General features: G+C 28.1%; 1 protein-coding gene across 1 annotated transcript in view; it reads right to left on the bottom strand.

Annotated features, from left to right (window-relative positions):
- The window catches only part of LOC141325799 (inositol polyphosphate-5-phosphatase A-like), a 97,165-nt gene that overhangs the window by 10,238 nt on the left and 64,990 nt on the right, over positions 1-21,937 (bottom strand). Inside the window, exons 3-4 of the mRNA XM_073834530.1 lie at positions 12,921-13,021; positions 9,659-9,746 (exon numbers count right to left, since the gene is read on the bottom strand). Of these exons, the coding sequence (XP_073690631.1) occupies positions 9,659-9,746; positions 12,921-13,021 (189 nt within the window). The remainder of the gene's footprint in view (positions 1-9,658; positions 9,747-12,920; positions 13,022-21,937) is intronic.

The raw sequence follows: 21,937 nt of genomic DNA, 5'->3' as shown, positions 1-21,937 counted from the left end.
GCCGTCAGCGCGACATTCTCCACCGCCGTCATACGACAGAAACGGAGATAAACGGGCAACGAGATTACTCTGAGAATTACAGAAAACACTCACACCGCTGTGGCGTTTCTGCTAGTTCAAGACTTTCTAAGACCTTAACAAATAAAATATTATCACACGCGGTTACAGAACAAACCCTTATGACTTTTAATTAAACAGACTGCAAAATTCAGGGTAAAATTGTCAAGACATGTTGTTTTTAATATTTACTTACAGTATGTACTGAAATTGGTTTCTCATATGTTCTCATATATCAGGATACAAAGTAGAGGCCCATCGATATTGGATTTTGCTGAATTTATTAAGGTGTTTAAAGAAAGTAAATAAAAAGATAACTATGCCAATACTAATAAAAGCTAGGTTAAATAATGTTCTTAGTGTTTCTTTTTGTTTTTAATAGAGAAGATACAAGAGTTTACCTTGACTGAACTGGCAGATACTGTTTATTGTGAGACTAAAATATACTGATTAAAAATGTATGCATGTATATATAATTAAAAAATAATAGTATTTTTAAATAATAAAGATTAAAAAAAATAAATCACACTTAATATGGTATAAAACACAAAAAAATCTTGATGTAAACTTGATTTCTCGTAAAACAAAACTTCTTAAAAATATATGATTTCAGTTTACGTCTTGATTTTTTTGTTTATACCATATTAAGTGTGATTTTTAAAAATATATGTTAATTATTTAAAAATATTTTTATAATAATTTTAAAAATAAGTAATTGTTAATTTGACAATTTTAAAAATAATTTAAAAATATTGTACAATTTAAAATTTATTTTAAATAATACCTTTTTTGTAAATCATTTACTTTATTACAATAAATAAATAGAATTATACATAAATTATTTATTTAGTTAAAAATATATATTTTAATAAAAAAATACTATTTTTAATAATTATTTTAAAAATAAGGCATTGCTAATCTGACGATTTTTAAAATATTTTTATATATTAAATATTTATAAAAAAATTATTTAATCATTTACCTTATTTTATTACAACAAATAAGTTAAATTATTTATTTACTCATTTTAAAAAATCTTTAGTTTTTTTTTCTTCTCATTTTGAGCATACACTCCAAAATGTCTTAAACATCTTGATTTTTTTGTGGTTTTTACAAATATATTTTAATTTAAAAAAAAATATTATTATTTTTTAAATTAATTTATAATTTGCTTTAAATCATTTGCCTTATGACTACAAATAATTTCAATGATTTATTTAAATAAAAATATATAAATTTTAATTTAAAAAATATTATTTTTTTATAATTATTTAAAAAAATAAGTAATTCCTAATCTGACAATTTAAATAAAAAATATTTTTTTTTACAATTTTTTATCATTTACCTTATTTTATTACAGCAAACATGTTAAAATTATTTATTTAAAAAAAATTATAATTAATCATTTTTTGTTTAATAAATAAGTCATCCTGTGGCCTGGTTGATATATACATAATATTTTACAATAATTTAAAAATAATTGTAAATATTTTTTGAGATAGATAGATTGTAAATAATAATCTATTTATATGGAATAATGATAACAAAATGAAGTTGTTCATCATCTGATGCATGTGAGTTTAGCTCGAATTCGTGATTCTCCCAGAGAACGGAGGTTTTTAGCCGCAGGAAGTGGTACATACGCTGGAAACACGTGGTGTTGGTGTGGTCCTAATTAAAGGCGCGGGTCGCGGCGAGAGTCATGGTGCGTTAGCAGGAGAACAGCGTGTCTGCGTTAACGTATTGTGACAGGAACACTTAATATCACACACACGCGAGCGAGAGAGAGAGAGAGAGAGAGAGAGAGAGAGAGAGAGAGAGAGAGAGAGCGCTGTGGTAATAAGGGGCGGACATTAGTGCACATCATTACCCATGAGCCTCTGGGCCCCGGGGCAGAGCGGCATGATAAATATTAATGGTGTGGAACTAGTGAACGGCGGCTGAATGATCAGGGATGCTTCCTCTAATTGACATTTTACCTCCCGTATACTTTACAAGAGCCGTAAAACACGCCTTCGGAGACACGGCTGTCACTCAAACACACACACACACACACACACACCAGATTATGTGTGTTTTTACCATATTAAGTGTGATTTTTAAAAATGCATTTTAATTATTCAAAAATATTTTATATTTTTCAATAAATATTTAAAAAATAAGTCATTGCTAATTTGACAATTTTTAAAAAATAATTTAAAAATAATTTAAAAATAATTTTACATTATTACATTTACCTTATTTTATTACAGCAAATACATTGCTAATTTGACTTTTTTTTTAAATAATTAAAAAAAATAATGTAATTTTTTAATGATAATTTTAAATAGTTTCGTTTTTTTTTAATCATTGACCTATTTAAATAAATATTTTTATTTAACAAAAATATTTAATCTTTTTTAGTAGTTATTTAAAAATTACGTCATTGTTAATTTTTTTTTTAAATAATGCAATAATTTTTAAAAAAAAGTTATCAGGATCATGCTGTTTTTATAATTATTTTAAAAATAAGTCATTGCTAATTTGACAATTTTTTTAAATAATTAAAAAAATAATACAAAAATAATTTTACATTATTACATTTACCTTATTTTATTACAGCAAATGCATTGCTAATTTTTTAATACACTTTTTTTAATAATTACAAAAAATATATTTTTTAATAATAATTTTAAATCATTTAGGTTTTTTTTAATCATTTACCTATTAAAGAACATTAAAAATTGTGTACTTTCTTGTACTCAAGCAAATCTTTGAATTACTTTTACTTGAGTAAAAGAAAGAAAGTACTAGATTTCTAATGTAATTAAGTATTGAATGATATTTAATATGAAACAGTGCCGTAAAAAGTACAATATTGCTTTGGAAGTAAAAGTTTTCTTAAGAAAAACACTATTAAACCACAGACACTTAAAAAGTAGTTTTAAAGCAGAATAAAAAATGAATACTTTAGTACTGTCTACCTCTGATCATACTAAAAATAACAAGTTATTAAAATAAATAGAACACGTTTTGTATATACATACATACACATTAGATTAGAAGTCTTCTTTTCTGAGAAAGAAATCAAAATTAGTAGAGAAATATCTGCAAATGTGGTCAGAAAAGTAAACTTAAAGTAAAAACAAGTTGATTTTTTTGATCCCACTGGCAGATTTTTCTTCTTCTCAGTTTAAGCATAAACTCACTATATTCTCAAAACAAAACTTCTTAAACGAAATATGAGCTTACGTCTTGATTTTTTGTTTATACCAAGTGTGATTTAAAAAATTATATATTTTAATTATTAAAAAATATTTTTTTCAATAATTATTTTAAAAATAAGTCATTGTTAATTTGACCTTTTTTTAAATAATTAAAAATTATGTAAAAAATAATTTTAAATAATAACATGTTTTATCATTTACCTTATTTTATTACAACAAATAAGTTACATTATTTATTTAGTAATTTCAAAAAATATTTTTTTTGTTTAATAAATAAGTCATCCTGTGGCCTGGTTGATATTTTTTCTTCCCATTTTAAGCATAAACTCACTTATTTTGTCATAAAACAAAATGTCTTTTCTTAACTGAGTAAAAGAAAGTACTAGATTTCTAATGTAATTTAGTGTTAAATAATATTTAATATGATACATAGTGCAGTAAAAAGTACAATATTATGCTTTGTGATGTTGTGAAATAAAAGTTCTGATAAACTACAAACACTTGAAAAATATTTTTAAAGCAGAGTAAACAAAATACTTCTACTGTCCGCCTTTAATAATATTTAGAATAACAAGTTATTAAAATAAACAGAATACATTTTTGAGAAGAACAAAAAAAAAAAAAATCAACCAGGCCACAGGATGACTTATTTAAATAGTCAATTGTCAATTATTTTTTTTAATTACTAAATAAATAATTTAACTTATTTGTTGTAATAAAATAAAGTAATTGATTTAAAAATAAATTAAATTTTTTAATTATATTTTTAACATATTTTTTAATTATTAAAAAAGTGAAAAAAATTAACAATGACTTATTTTTTAAATAATTATTGAAAAAAAAACATATTATTGAATAATTTAAATATATTTTTAAAAATCACTTGCTATAAACAAAAACCTCTCTCTCTCTCTCTATATATATATATATATATATATATATATATATATATATATATATATATATATATATATATATATACATACACACACACACACACACTCATTTAAAATTAATAATTAGTTCACATTAAAAATTATGTAAGTACACTAATCATTTTATTTTTAACATATATAACACTTAAAATTACAAGTTACTACAATTAATAAATATAAATATGTAATTTTTTGTTGTCTATATATATATATATATATATATATATATTAGGGCTGTCCCTGAATAGTCGAAGATTCGATGCATCGATATGCGGAGCCTGATTCGACCACCGATCTCACAGTCGAATCTTCGCGGGTGAAACGAGCATCATACCATTTTGCCAATATGGGGGTGCTCAATGTCTAATTGCACACAGAACTACTGGTTTTGTACGGTTATATTAAGTTATATACAGCCTTTGATTATGATAATGCAGTAAAAACAAAAGTGAAAAGAAAGAAGCGTTCAGTAAATATTTTTAACGTGTTTGTGAATAATTCCAACCACCCCTGTGACAAATTTAATTTTCACTTTCTCTGATGCATGACGAGATGAGGACCATCTTGACGCGTTTTTGCAGTTGGAGGCGCCTCTTTTGAATGGTTTTCTGTTGGCAGTGAGCGTTCTGTGCCCTGTTTATGCGCCCCCGGCTGCTGCGCCTCGCGTTTTGCAGGAGCGCTCTGAGCGCCTGAAGTTGAAAAAAAAAAATCAACTCTGAGCGGAAAAACACCCAACGTCATTCGCGTTCTTTTCCATTGTCCAATCGAATGAATGGAGATGCGGGTCTTCTGTTGTGATGGCGAAATTTTACCGTTGCTTTAAAAAGTCCGGAGACTGCAAGAAATGGAGGAGAAACCTTTGGTGTCTATCGTGGGTAACCCGGAGCTGTATTATTTAGGGTTTCTGCTAATATGACAGTTTACTTAACAGCAAAAAACTAAGTTAGAGCACTCGCGCTATAATCCTTTGAATTGACTGACAGGACAGCTGTTTTGGTCGTTGCTTAGCAACATAAAAAAACCGCAGCACACTGCTCTTTCATTAAAAGTCACCAAAAAAGGCAGTGCTGTGCGCCTCGCGTTTTTAGAACTAAAAGACGCGTTCTGTGTTTTTATTTAAACCTAAATAAGTTTGTCTGTCAGTTGGCAGGCAGTTTTGGTCGCTTATAAAATAAAATAAAAATAGTTTTACCCTCCTGCTGACTATAGTGTCGTGCCCCTCCCAACCCATTCACACACGCACATAAGCCTAGATGATTCGACTATCGGTCGACTATAGAAAGATTCGAAAATTCTGATTCGACTATGAAAATTCATAGTCGGGGACAGCCCTAATATATATATACACACACACACACACACACACACACACACACACACACACACACACACACACGCTCATTTAAAATTAATAATTAGTTCACATTAAAATGTATACATACACAAAAAAATATTTTAATTATTAGTTTTAGATATATAAACTAACGATTTTTTATCATATATATTATATATATTTTTGGGGGGGGATTTAATAAACATACATATACAAAGAGAGAGAGAGAGAACAAATTTTTTTTGTTATATACTTATAAGGAACTAATCATTTTTGTATTGCAGGATTAATATTACAAGATAAAAATGAAAGGTTTCACCAGAGAGCTAGATGTCCCTCAGTAAACAGTAAATACTGTCTGTCTCTCTGTCTTTCTCTCTCAACTCACATTATCTGAAAATTGACAGGTCGAGCAGACAACAAACAGTTACCCGAGAAAAACAAATGCAGGCGCGAGCGTCCCGTTAAATGGCACGTGTCTGTCTGAACGCACGTTTATTGACTGTCTGATACTCAGTAAACTCTCTGATCGCCACAAATACAGCAGACAAACATTTACTGAAAAACAATGCTGCTTTTGCCTCGTTTTCTAGTACAAATATCTAGAGATTCTTCAATCGAGACACATTTACTGAAGATGCAAAAAAGGCATTAGATAAGAAGTTTGTTAATGACAAATTGATCAAAATAATGAGTTAAAACATGAACAGATATCTGCAAATGGGGTCAAAAAATATCTTTTCTTGATGTTTCATCATTTTGAGCATAAACTCACTTCACTTTGATGTATTTTTCAGAAATCAAGACTTTGTACACTGAAAAAAAATTATTCATTGAATTTACAAAAAATAAATAAATAAGGTAAGTGGTTGCAATCAATTTATTTTAGCTGCATTTAAATAAAAAAATGTTAACATTTAGTAAAACTAAACTTGTTTATTTAACCCTCTGGACCTCTTCTGTCATTTTTGAACGAAATATTTTATGTATTTACATTTTAAAAATCTGAGCTTCATGGGACTGAGATGAAACTTGGTGACTTTTGTTGCATTAGCTATGTGAGCACACACACACATTAAAAAATGAGATGATTCTGATGTGTTAAAGGGTCACACTTGGCTCCTTCACAGTCAAAAATGACAGACAGGAAAAAAAAAATAGGAATATGAAAAACTGCAATAATTCAGAGAATCTTTTGGTGGTACCAGCTACAAATCAGCCACTGTGCTGAAAAAAAAAGTGTTCAGCAATCAAGCAATTTTAATGTGAAATATTGCATTTATTGAAAATTAATAAATAATTAAATACAAAAACAAAATATTCTAGTAGAAAAAAATTGTTCATTAAAATTGTATAAATATTGCACAGTGTCATAAAAACTCCTCAAAATTCTAAATAATAATCACAAAATATTATTTAACCAAAATGTATCTCATTGATTTCCCTAAATAAAAAAATAAAAAAGTTACTTTAAGGCTTCGGTCACTTTTGACTGCAAAGGAGCCATGTGCGACTCATAAACGAAGAGGCCCAGTGGGTTAAATGTAGCTAAAACTAATTGATTTCAACCACTTACCTTAAAAAAAAAATTGTGTAAATTAATTTTCTTCTTGCCTAAATATTTGTACTGGAAAACAAGACAGAAAAACTAAGGAAGTACATCATTTTGGCCAGTGTTCAGAAAGTTAGAAACATCACAAAATGTTTCAGATTTATATTTGAAACATTATTCATGCATTTATATTTCAATGTGCATGAATGACCTGTTAAGCTTTTATAAATATCTCATACAAAGTATCAAGCAAACATCTTTTAAAAATAGCAAAATATTATCATCTTGAGTAATGTATTTCTGCTGAAGGACAGTATTTCCCCGCTCCTCTAAATTTATTTCTGGGTTTCTACTTCCATCTAGTGGCAACAGCAGGAAACTCAATCTAACTTTGGACCACTGATTAAATATTTGTCATCTTTAAACAAAACCCAGCAGATCTCATCAATAATCACTAAAAAAATCAATAACTTCAACTCATAAACATCCTATTTATAGCCAATCCTGCTTGTGCACATTTACACACATAAAGCTATAAACACTGAGAGCAAATCTCAACTATGTTGTGTCCAAACATAAACATATCGTACAGCTCTAATAACAAGACCTTAAGATCTCATAAAGATTTGAAGATCATGGTAAATGTAACTTATTTTGTCTTCTGGGAAACATGTATCTTCTTTGGCTTATGAAGTGTAGCACCAAATATAAAAAAAAGATACTTTGTACACATCTCTATTCTGTTCAAAAGTTTTCACCCCCGGCTCTCAATGCCTGGTTTTTCCTTCTGGAGCATCAGTGAGTGTTTGAACCTTCTGTAATAGTTGCATATGAGTCCCTCAGTTGTCCTCAGTGTGAAAAGATGCATCTCAAAATCATACAGTCATTTTTGGAAAGGGTTCAAATACACAGAAATGCTGGAAAAACCAACAAAAAAAAGATGTATCTGAAGAACAGCAGGCAGTTTAACTGTTCAGGACAAACAAGGGACTCATGAACAACTATCACTAAACAAAAAACACAGCTGTGGATCATTCAGAGAACAACACAGTATTTAGAATCAAGGGGGTGTAAACTTTTGAACCAATGTTTACTATATGTAAACATCTTTAATGGGAAATATCTTACTCAGGTCAGTACTAAATAAAAAATAACATGCCTTTTGTATGAGAATCTCTCTTATTTTGCTAAAACAATTAACATTTCGCAGATTCTGAAAGGGGGGTGTAAACTTTTGACCTCAACTGTATCAAACATTACAAGATTCAAACACACGTGATTCAATTTACGCTTCTTAAAAACCCAATTATCTCAGATAATATATGAATTCAATATTGTATATAGTTTGTTTTTGCACTGTTCTATTTTTATCTTGAAAGTTTGGAATCAGGTTTAAAAAAAATGCTCATCAAAGTTTTATTTATTTGATCAAAAATACAGAAAAATAAGTAATATTATGAAATATTATTGCAACTCAAAATCCCATTTTTTATTTGAATATACTTTAAAATATAATTTATTTCTGTGATGCAAAGCTGATTTTTTACTCCAGTCTTCAGTGTCACATGATCCTTCAGAAATCATTCTAATATACTGATTTATTACCTTTATTATCAGAACTAGTTGTTGGAAACAGTTGTGCTGCTTAATATGTTTTTGGAACCTGTGATACTTTTTTTCAGGATTCCTTGATGAATAAAAAGTTAAAAAGAACAGCATTTATTCAAAATAGAAATCTTTTCTAACAATAGAAGTCTTTACTATTACTTTTTTATCAATTGAACACATCCTTGCTGATTAAAAGTATTAATTTCCTTCAAAAAGAGAAAGAAAGAAAAAATTTACTGACCTCAAACTTTGAACAAGGTGTTTATTGTTACAAAATATTTCTTTTATAAATAAACGCTGTTCTTTTTAACATTTTATTAATCAAGGATTTTTTTTGAAAGTATCACAGGTTTCCAACACTGATAATAAATCAGTATATTAGAATGATTTCTGAAGGATCATGTGACACTGAAGACTGCAGTAATGATGCTGAAAATTCAGCTTTGCATCACAGAAATAAATTATATTTTAAAGTATATTAAAATAGAAAACCACTATTTTAAATTGCAATAATATTTTACAATTTTACAGTTATTTTTCCATATTATTAATCAAATAAACATAGCCTTGATGAGCAGAAAAGTCTCTAATCTCTCATGATCCCAATTTTTTTTGAGTGGCAGTGTAAGATTAAATCACATGAAACAGCAAACACCACAAGAATTAGAAACATGTGATTCAATTTTATGCTTCCGAACAAACCTAAACCAAATGTTCCTGCTTAAATGACTGAAATAGGTTGTGCAGATATAAAGCAGACATGTGTCATTCATATTAATCATACACTACTATTATTAAATGTGTAAAACAATGAGCAGAAACTTGTGAGCAGTCATTTATAGCTGCAATAAATCACCAGCCAGGAATCAGAAGACCAGTGGCGCCCTCTAGTGGTTCTACAGTGAATCTACAGACAGAAACTACAGAAAAAACCCCTAAAACAAACACACATGACTGAGAAACTTACTGTGAACTGCTCCTGGGATTTGTAGTTCTTGTCGAGGTAGACGCAAGCACGGTTGAAGTCCTTCATAGCATCACTGGACAGCAGCTCTCTGACAAAACAATACAAAACACACGTTTATCAGGCTTTTATGGCTCATATAGTCAAAATATAAAAAAACAGCTCAAACTGAGCAAAAATACTGATTTTTTGGTATAGAATTTACAGTGGACTTTCAGCACTCAGACAGCTATAAAAATCAAATAATGATGTAATAATACATGTATGGGTCAAAGACGCAGAAGGGTTTAAGCAAAAAACAATAAGTGTAATACTGCTTTAAATTGTTGTTTTTCCAAAAAAAATTTAAAAAGTTTTCTGTTTAATGTAATTGCATTTCAGTTTTTGTTTTTCTGAGCAAAAAATAAATATAATATATTTTTCCCTGATTTACAGAAGACACCCACTAAAATGTCATTCAGTGTCAATCTTGTCAGACATATTTACAACAAAAATCAATTTATGTCAGATTAAAAGATGAATTACTTTCACCCCAAATACTAATTTAAAAAAAAGTAATCATTTAAAACAATAAAATGTAATAGTTTCCCTTATTTTATCTATTTTATTATGTACAAGTCAGAATAAGCATGTTGTTTGAATTTTTACATAAATATTGTGTTACACTGAATGACAATCTAACATTATTTCAATCAAATTGTAACATTTTAATCTCCATAAACATTTGAAACCTCAAAAGTAGACACTTTACTTACATTTAACATGCCTTTTATGGACATAAAAACACTTTTGTAAAGACATATTAATGTCTGTGACCCATATACACTTTTTTGAAAATTGAATATAGTACTTTTAAACTGTAAAAAAAAAACTGTTTTTAGTACTTTTAATAGTCCTTTTAGTAATTAATATTTAGTAAAACTTATTATTTTTTTAATACACATTTAAATAAATAGAGTAAAAGCTCAATTTTATTCAGAGACTGAAACTGAGCAAAAAAAAAAAAAAAAAAAAAAAATAATTGGTACAGAATTTACAGTGGACTTCCAGCACTCAGACGGCTAAAAATATCAAATAATTATGTAATATTTAAATATAAGGGTTAAAAATGAAAAAGGGTTTAAGCAAAAAACAATAAGTTTAATACTGCTTTAAATTGTTGCTGTTTTTCCCAAAAAAATCTAAAATATTTCTGTTTAATTTCAATGCATTTTTGTTTATGTTTTTCTGAGCAAAAAATAAATATCATACGTTTTTCCTTGATTTACAGAAGACACCCACTAAAATGTCATTCAGTGTCAATCTTGCCAGGCATATTTACATCAAAAATCAATTTATGACATGTTAAAAGATGAATTACTTTCAGCCCAAATACTAATTAGTTTTAAAATTTGCCACTATCCTAGGTTTTACTCATTTAAAACATAATAAAATATAACATTTTCCCTTATTTTGTATATTTTAATATGTACAAGTCAGAATAAGCATGTTGATTGAATTTGTACATGAATATTGTGTTAAACTGAATGACAATCTAACATTATTTCAAACAAATTGTAACATTTTATTCTTCAAAAGCATTTGAAACCTTAAAAGTAGACACTTTACTTACATTTAACATGCTTTCTATGGACATAAAATCACTTTTTTTAAAGTTCTTTTGATGTGGACATCTTAACATCCTTGACCATTTTTGTTGAAAATTTAACATAGTACTTTTAAACAGTAAAAAAGTGTGTAATTATTTACACAAACTCTTAATAGTACTTTTAATAGTCCTTTTAGTATTTAATATTTAGTAAAACTTATTATTTTTTAATACACATTTAAATAAATAGAGTAAAAGCTCAATTTTATTCAGAGACTGAAACTGAGCAAAAAAAAAATAAAAAATGGTACAGAATTTACAGTGGACTTCCAGCACTCAGACGGCTGAAAATATCAAATAATTATGTAGTATTTAAATATAATTGTCAAAGAAGAAAAAGGGGTTAAGCATAAAAACAATAAGTGTAATACTGCTTTAAATTATTGTTGTTTTTCCCAAAAAAATATTAAAACGTTTAATTTAATTGCATTTCTGTTTTTGTTTCTCTGAGCAAAAAATAAATATACATTTTCGCCTGATTTACAGAAGACACCCACTAAAATGTCATTCAGTGTCAATCTTGTCAGGCATATTTACAACAAAATTCAATTTATGACATATTAAAAGATGAATTACTTTCATCCCAAATACTAATTAGTTGTAATTCTACATTTTACAAATGACAAATTTGCCACTATTTTGATTTTGACCAGTTGTCAGTAAGGATTATTTATTTACTTATTTAAATCACAATAAAATGTATTTTATCTATTTTATTATGTACAAGTCAGAATAAGCATGTTGTTTGAATTTGTACATGAATATTGTGTTACACTGAATGACAATCTAACATTATTTCAAACAAGTTGTAACATTTCATTCTCCAAAAACATTTGAACAACATAAAATGGTCAAGGATGTTAAGATGTCCACATCAAAAGAACTTTAAAATAGTGATTTTATGTCCATAAAAGGCATGTTAAATGTAAGGAAAGTGTCTACTTTTAAGGTTTCAAATGTTTTTGGAGAATGAAATATTTCTTACTGACAACTGGTCAAAATCAAATAGTGGCAAATTTGTCATTTGTAAAATGTAGAATTACAACTAATTAGTACTTACTGTAATAAAAAAACTGTATTATTGTTGTACAGTGTGATAAAAAATATAGTAAGGGCTAAGTTTAGGGTTGGGTAGGTGTAGGTGTAGATGTAAAAAAAAAAACACAATCTAATAGGTAAAAAATATACATATACGTATATATATCTATGGTAGCCAGTGTTTCCCCTGCGTTTCCATGGATTAAATGAAAAGAAATGTGTGTTTCATAGAATATAATGAATACCATGGTAATGCTGTAGTATTTTGTAGTCAATTAGTCTCTGGTTGTGGTTTAGTTTTTCTATGGCGTCTGCAGGTTGTGCTGAATAAACAGTGCGGTTGAGCTACTCAGGTGTGTGTGTGTAAATATTGTCTTTGTCCTTTAATAATGAGATGATATATATGGAAAACACACACACACACACACACACACACACACACACACACACACACACACACACACACACACACACACACACACACACACACACACAGGAGCTGGAGCCGCTGTTTGATCAGGAACCGGATTCACACTTCGGGTTTGGGTGAAACAGCTCCAGGAGCCGATGAAGACTCACTTGATGAAGCTGTCCACGTGTGCCATGGACGCTTCGTAATTCTTGCCTCCGACCTCCTGACAGTGAAGCGCCACGAAGTGCGGCCGGTGAGCTTGAACTGTCTGTAGATGAGAAGAGAAAGAGACGTGAGACATGCTGGAGATGAAGAATAAAGCATCAAAAGCATCAAATAAAACACATGTTGAACAGTTTCTAACATCAGTTTACATTATATGCCAGATACTTTTATCCACTGAAGTTGTGCATTTTATCAGTTCATGTATTCATGAGCAATAACTCCAAATCAGATGAAGAAACGATTTCAGCACAGGGGTATAATTTTTTAACTTTAACTTGATGTACTAAAAAAATAAAACAACATTTATTAAAAACTGAATTACAAAAAAATGTAATTTTAATTGCAATTAAAAGACGACTAAATGACCTAAACCTTTTACTAAAATTATATATATATTATTATATATTATTATATTATATTAATATATATATATATATATATATATAAAATTTTAAAAGTTTTCTGTTTAATGTAATTGCATTTTTGTTTTTGTTTTTCTGAGCAAAAAATAAATATAATATATTTTCCCCTAATTTACAGAAGACACCACTAAAATGTCATTCAGTGTAACAATCTTGTCAGACATATTTACAACAAAAATCAGTTTATGACATATTAAATGATGAATTACTTTCACCTCAAATACTAATTAGTTTAAAAAAAAGTAATCATTTAAAACACAATAAAATGTAATATTTTTCTCTTATTTTACTTATTTTAATATGCATAGGTCAAAATAAGCATGTTGTTTGAATTTTTACATAAATATTGTGTTACACTGAATGACAATGTTACATTATTTCAATCAATTGTAACATTTCATTCTCCAAAAACATTTGAAACCTCAAAAGTAGACACTTTACTTACATTTAACATGCCTTTTATGGACATAAAAACACTTTTGTAAAGACAAATTAATGTCCTTGACCCATACACACTTTTTTTGAAAATTGAATATAGTACTTTTAAACTGTAAAAAAAAGTGTAAATATTTACACATTTACTGTTTAATAAGATGAAGAAACGAAAAAATGTAATTTTAATTGCAATTAAAAGATGACTAAATGACCTAAACCTTTTACTAAAATTATATATATATATATATATATATATATATATATATATATATTCATTTCTTAAAGATATATATATACACATACTTATACATAACAAACAAAACATAAAATACTATAAATATTGTAATATTAAAATTTTATTAATATGATTTAAGATCAAATAAACACGTAAAACAGCCAAACAATAAAGATGTACGCTGACTATTTATTATTTTAATTAATTTTCTAAAATAACATTTAAATATATATATCTATATACACTTGTTTAAAATTTGTGTAGATTCATTAAAAATTCAATATTAGTGACAAGTGACACGAATAAAGTAATTGTAAAAAATTACTATTATAACAAATACTAATGGTTTAGGATTATTATATTTATTAATATATAGTACTTTTAAACGGTTAAAAAAAATGTGTTAATATTTACACATTTACTGTTTAATGGTACTTTTAATAGTACTTTTAGTATTTAATATTAAGTAAAAATTCTATCTTTTTTTATATAAATGTATAAAATAAACACCTAAACCAGCCAAACAATAAAGATGTAAGCTGACTATTTCTTAATTAATTTGCTAAATAAAAATATCAAATACATATTATGTAATATTTAAATATATTTATACACACTTTTTTAATGTGTGCATATTTATTAAAAAATTAAATTTTAGTGACAAGTGACACGAATAACAAAATAATTGTAAATAATTATTATCAAATATACTAATTGTTTAGGATTATTATATTTATTATCATATTACCGTTATAAATATAAGTTAGTAATATTATTATGGTACTACATAACATGTAGTACTTTTAAAAAAGTAAAAAAAAGTGTAAATGTACACATTTACTGTTTAATAGTACTTTTAATAGTACTTTTAGTATTTAATATTTAGTAAAAATCTAATCTTTTTATATACACATTTAAATAAATGATAAAATAATTAACTATTATAAATAAATGATTTTAAATAATTATTAAATAAACATAATAAATGAATATAAATAGTGTAAGACTATGAAGTGGTCCAGCAGAGTCGGTGTGTGCACTGCTGAGGGAGCGTCTGTTCGCGTTCAGCAGGAGGTGTGGACCCGAAGGAGAAAATCCATACGGCAGTGAATTACTCGTTCGCAGGCGCCGCGGGTCAAGGCTGTGGCCGCGGGTGGAGTCTACATCAGTGTCAGGGAGGATTTGTGAGGTGCGGGACAGAGCCGGATCCAGACCCGCATTATTCCAGCTAAAAGCCGAATCAAATCAAAGTAGATGTGCGGCAATAACGCTATAGATTTCCCATCAGCCCATGGCCTGTGGTTTCCTCTGATGGACTCCTGTGATTAGTGGAGCTCTCAGCGTACGGACACACGGATAACACTGCTTCACACCTCTGTGTGTGTAAGACTCATTCATCATGATCATGCAAACAACCTAAAGTCCATTATGATTATGAATAAAAAATAAAGCACTTCTGACAGTATTACAAGTTCTTCAAGGTCTTGCAAGTTCGTTAAGAAGTTATATAATATATAAATATTAGATTAAAAACTTGAGAAATAAAATAAAAAACACTGGGTCTATTAGGAGGCCTCAGCAAAATATAAATAAAATAAAATAAAACAAAATAAAATAAAATAATCACTAGGTCTATTAGGAGCCCTCAACAAAATAAAATAAATAAAATAAAATAAATAAAATAAAATAAAATAAAATAAAATAAAATAAAATAAAATAAAATAAAATAAAATAAAATCACTAGGTCTATTAGGAGGCCTCAGCAAAATAAAATAAAATAAAATAAAATAAAATAATCACTAGGTCTATTAGGAGGCCCCAGCAAAATATAAATAAAATAAAATAAAATAAAATAAAAAATAAAATAAAATAAAATAAAATAAAATAAAATAAAATAAAATAAAATAAAATAAAATAAAATAAAATAAAATAAAATAAAATAAAATAAAATAAATCACTAGGTCTATTAGGAGGCCTCAGCAAAATAAAATAAAATAAAATAAAATAAAATAAAATAAAATAAAATAAAATAAAATAAAATAAAATAAAATAAAATAAAATGACTGTGTCCATTAGGAGGCCTCAGCAGAAGATCAAATTTGAATCATTTTACATTAAATTTCAACAAGCTTAAACAACTAAAAATAAAGCTTTAAGCTGATATTTTTCTTAATTTAATTAATTGGCTTAATGGCTGTAATTTTAATCAAGAATCAGGATTCGTGTGAACTTGGGAAAACTGGGATAATCTCTAATTATTTCCAAACCTATAAGAGTCTTAATGTTTTTAATTATAACAGTAATAAAATTAATAAAATGTGAAATGAAAATTTGTCAAGTTTCACGGAGATATTGCCAGTATAAATAAATAAACTTATTTTGAAGCAATATAATAAAATATACGAACTTAAATAACTTAACCTAATAAAATAAAAATTAAACCTAAATAGTAAAATGTAATATATATATAATACTAGTGACAAAAGCACATAACATGATTACATAACATGATTTTGTCACTAGTAAAATTTACACACACAAAAAAAATCACAAAAACATGCATTAAAAACGTTCATAAGAGGGCCTCAACACAAGATTAAAATCAAATTAAAAACATTTTACAAATAACTAAAAATCTAAATGTAAACTGATATTTTTCTTATTTTAATTAATTGGCTCAATAACTCTCATTGATAATAAAATCGCAAATATCATTGAAATCTGCTTTAGAGGAGAAAATAAATAAATATATTTTTTTCTTTTCCTTGCTGTTTATGTTTACACTAAAAAACATTCAGTTCTTGAATTTTGGAATTATACACTTTTGTTTAATTTTTAATAATTACTCCTAGCTTCTGTACAGTAAATAAAAAAACTGTCTGGAGTCTAAAAACCTTCATTTCTGTTCAGACCAACAGAATAACTAAACATGAGTGTTTACTGTCATATAAAAGTGCTATTAATAACAGCTGTCACCACGTGTTAAACTGTGTAAATGCTAAATAAATATTAGCAAGCCATTAAACGCCTGTAAAACAGCAGGAGACACTCGGACAAAAAGATGCTTGAAAAAAAAAACATCAAAACAAAACAAACAGATCATCAGATCTGGATTATATATATATATATATATATATATATATTTTTTAATTATTATATAACATCTTGAGGAACTTGTCCTCAAGTCCACAATTATCCGTCAACAAACATCTGTCATTTCTATTTGTCTACTAAACTACTGTTGCATCATTTCATCAGAAGCCTTTAGATCAAAGTTTTTTAAGGCCATGAGAAACAAATATAGTCACGTTTCACTGACAAACATGTTCTTGTATCAACGCCATATGATCATATTTCAGCTGTCTGTGTGAAATATTGATCATGTGTAATATTGTGTAATATAGCGTGTGTCTAATGGGACGCTTAATGTGTTTAACGAGCAAATAATGAGGGATCTCTGTCAATGAAAATCTGCTGATTGAAATGAAGCATCACACGTCCGACACATTAAACACGTTTATTAATCAGCATTATTAGTCACAACGTCAGTAAACACATCACTCATGACAACTAAAACAGCTTTTATATGAGAATAGAGAGTAGAGCAAGGAGTGTTTTTTATTACCCTTGATAAACTATTACAGTTATTATTAATATATTGAACTTTTGAAGCCTTTTTTAGAAATGTAACTTTTTTTGCCAGTTGTTTTTTTTTTATGTCTATATAGTTTTTTATTAATTGCTATTTCAGTTTTTGTTATTTTAGAACTTCACGTTAATCTGAAAAAAGGGAAAAGCCAGCTTGTTTTTTTTCAGTTTACATCAAGTTATGAAAATGTTTTTTTATGGAGCTCATATTATGACAAAACTTTTTGAATTTGAATTGTACAAATTTGAATTATTGACAAGTGTCATTTCACAAAACTGAATATTATATGGTATTTAACATAGTTCTGAATTCGATTTTTTAAAACTTGAATATTGAACATTTGAAAATAGACACTCGCGACTGCCGCGTCCCGTGTGAAAAGGCCTGAAGTGATTTGTGCTGTTTTGGGAAAGACATTGCTATAGTTGCAAACAACAAGATCACATTTGATTTCATTAAAAATAAACACAACAGAAATGTACTATATGTGTTCTTCTATTTATAATTCATAGTCCCATGAATAGTCTTAATGTCAGGCACATCTCTGTATTTTTTTTTTATTTTTTTTTATTTTTTTTGATTGATCATACTAGGAGAATTCCATTACATGATCTTCGTTTTCAACACTACCGACAAATGTTCTATTTGTTGTTAAAAATCTGGTTAAAGGACATGACATATTTTATCTCTGGCGGCGCCTGACGCAAAGAGACGTAAGTGGCAGTATTTTGGCTGCAGGAGCACCGCTTGCCTGTTAACGGATCGGTTCTTTATATTTCATATTTGTATATTATTATTATTAAACAGTAGGCTAATACAATAGGCCTAATTTTATAATAATTATATTAACTGGTTAGGGCTATATTTATAGGCTATATTTATTGTTTTATATGCTTATTTCCCTTTCAGTTCGTGTAGTGCTTTAATTAACTCTCTGTATAATTATGCTAGTATTATTAATATGCTAAAATATTTTGCAAATACTGTAAACGCCTGACAATTATGCCAATTAAGTTTTTACTTTATTAATGTATTTACCCCAGTTTGTGACGATAAATGAGCATGTTGTGTTCATTGTGTTTCAAATGAAACTGCGTGAATGATTTATTCCTTAACTATAAAAATGTAATAGTTTATCAATAAGCCGAAATTAAATATGTTATATTCACCCTTTAATCTGCACTTCCAGTAAAAATTCCTCGTCGGCAAAACTTTCAGAACCTGAAGTCAAGAGATCTCAAGTATGATGCAAAGCTATAGACAACTAACACAACCTTTTATAGCCCGCATACTAATAACAGCCTAGATATGTATGTAGTCTAATTTGTTGGGGAGTCGCTCTCCAAACATCGGGTATTAAAATTGCCTTTGAATACGCGTGCACGCGTTTTGCATTCAGTTTCGTTTTACGCAAAGCCGTGTAACTATGTATACACTGCCATCTTGTGGCCACGACATATTATCACGCTCCCACGAGTTAATATGATGTTCCCACGAAATAATAACTTGTGGCCACGGCGTATTATCACGTACCCACGAGTTAATATGTTGTGACCACGGCAAAACTAGCCTAAGTGAACCAAACATGCCCCCTCTCGGTCACAGTAAATGCTTCGTTCGACTTTTCGTAGATCATCTACTCTTCCCTGTGCATAACCTCTGACCTACTTTCTGTACGATCTGAATTTCTGCGCTTTGAATTTTGAACACTGAATTTGATGTTCCGAATTTTTTTTTTCATCTTGAAAACTTGAAGTTGTTTTTTTAAAAACTGTATATTTGAAGTCTTAGAAATCGGAACAAAAATCTGCTGTTTGAAAATACATGTCTATTTGAAAATCTGCGATTTGAAAATTCAGTTGTGTTCAATTTCAAATGTTCAATATTCAAGTTTTAAAAAATCGAATTCAGAACTATGTTAAATACCATATAATATTCAGTTTTGTGAAATGACACTTGTCAATAATTCAAATTTGTACAATTCAAATTCAAAAAGTTTTGTCATAATATGAGCTCCATATTTTTTAGGGTTTAATTTTTATTTTAGTTAATGATAATAACCCTGTCAATTAAATTAAATTAAAATAAATGAAAACAAAACACTGGGTTAAACAAACTAACTACATTAAATTAAAAATATATATATATTAAATTAAATTAAATTAAGTCTATTAGGAGGCCTCAGCAAAATAAAATCAATAAAATAAAAAAAATAAAAATAAAATAACCCTGTCAATTAAATTAAATTAAATTAAAATAAATTAAATTAAAACAAAACACTGGGTCTATTAGGAGGCAACAGCATTTCATAAAATCAATGAAATTAAAAAATAAAATAAAATAAAATAAAATAAAATAAAATAAAATTTAAATTTAAATTTAAATTTAAATTTAAATTTAAATTTAATTAAACAACATTGGATCCATTAGGAGGCATCAGTAATAATAATAATAATAATAATAATAATAATAAAATAAAATAAAATAAATTAAAACAAAATGAATGAATTTGCCTCCGCAAAATAAATAAAATAAAATTAAATTAAGTTAAAATAAATTAAAACACTGGGTCTATTAGGAGGCATCAACAAAGTAAAAAATAAACAAATAAAACAAAACAAAACTGCTAGGAGGCCTTAGCAAAATAAAATCAAATAAAATCTGTCGCTCACAGGCCTCATATTCCAGTTTAAGCGGCTTTATTCCCAGAAAATGAGTCTCAGGGTTTCTCAGTATCAAACTAAACAAGGGCTGAAAATCTGCTGATATGATGTGAGCAAACCTACACGAGAAACACAGAGAGAGAGACAGAGAGAATAAAATAAAGCAGCTTTCCATGACGTCACTGCAGCTCAAGCTTGGCAGGAGTTTACAGGCCTTCCCCGAACACACTCTCTCACACACTCTCTCACACACACACACACACACACACACACACACACACACACACGATCACACACACGATCACACACACACACACACACACACACACACACACACACACACACACACACACACACACACGATCACATGATACACTCCCAACAACCAGTTACTGTTACAGCAGAGATTCAGTCTGAACACAAACTGAACTCATCAGCACAAAACACACAATCAATACCGCAGTCAATCATTCTGATCAGGAACACTCACTTCAGACTGTCATTTATATATATATATATATATATATTTGAGCCTGGAGCACAAAACCAGTCTTAAGTAGCACGGATGTATTAGTAGCAATAGCCAAAAGTCAAACTTACTCATTTTTTAAGGCTCTATAAAATCTGTATCTTTTTCCCCCCAAATTCCATTTTTTTCCATTTAAATTTTTCTCGACCTCTTTTAAAGAGTTCAATTAAATTCTATTAATCAAAAAGCATAAAATAATGCAATTTTCACAGCAATTGATTAAGAGCTTTTAGGGCCCTATGAAATTTTCATTTTTTCTTGCCTTGTTTTATTGTCAAATTCTATGTTTTAGCAGGTCTAATTATTTGAATGCATGCTTATTTTTTTTTCAAAATTATTCTTAAAATAGCTTAAAAACTGTTTTTCCTCTCAAAAATTATGCGTTGTGTATTTAAAATGTTTTGGTTATGAAATGAAGGGATAAAAATTTTTATTTAACTTTTATTAATTGAAAATTAAGAAAACGTAATTTTTTTGGCCAACAAAGAGGATTTACTTTTAAAATTAAACATGGAAGAAATCTGTGTGATTATAACCTAGAAAATAATGTTTGTTTTACTTTAGTAGTAGTATAGCTTTTAATATATATATCTGGCACGATGTTTTAAAACAGACTTTTTTTTAGATGGGTTGTTGTGACCACCTTTACCGTCGTGTGTGTATTTGATATGATGCTAGTTTTACTCAAATGGAGCTTTTATTATGCTAAACTCGAGTGCTTCCTCTTCTTCCGCTCATGCGTATGTTCATACTACTATAGATATATTTGAGTGTGTTGAACATTCAGTTATAATGCAACTCTGTGCGTTCGTCACCTGTCTAATAAAATCCATAACATATTAAAGCGTCTTCAGGGTTTCCATGTTTTCTACAAAATAAAGCACACTCAGAGGACAGGTGTTTCAAGATCAGAAGACTCAATGAGAGTGTGTCTTGTCTTTTTTGTCAGTCAAAATAAGCAAAGGGAAATCAGTGTGTTCTGCAGGTAAATGCAGGTATAATCCGCTCTGGAGTGACAGCAGCTCA

This window comes from Garra rufa, chromosome 2, assembly GCF_049309525.1.
Source record: "Garra rufa chromosome 2, GarRuf1.0, whole genome shotgun sequence".
Taxonomy (NCBI): domain Eukaryota; kingdom Metazoa; phylum Chordata; class Actinopteri; order Cypriniformes; family Cyprinidae; genus Garra; species Garra rufa.
Note: the sequence above shows the minus strand (reverse complement) of the source record. Positions and strands in the feature narration are given on the sequence as shown.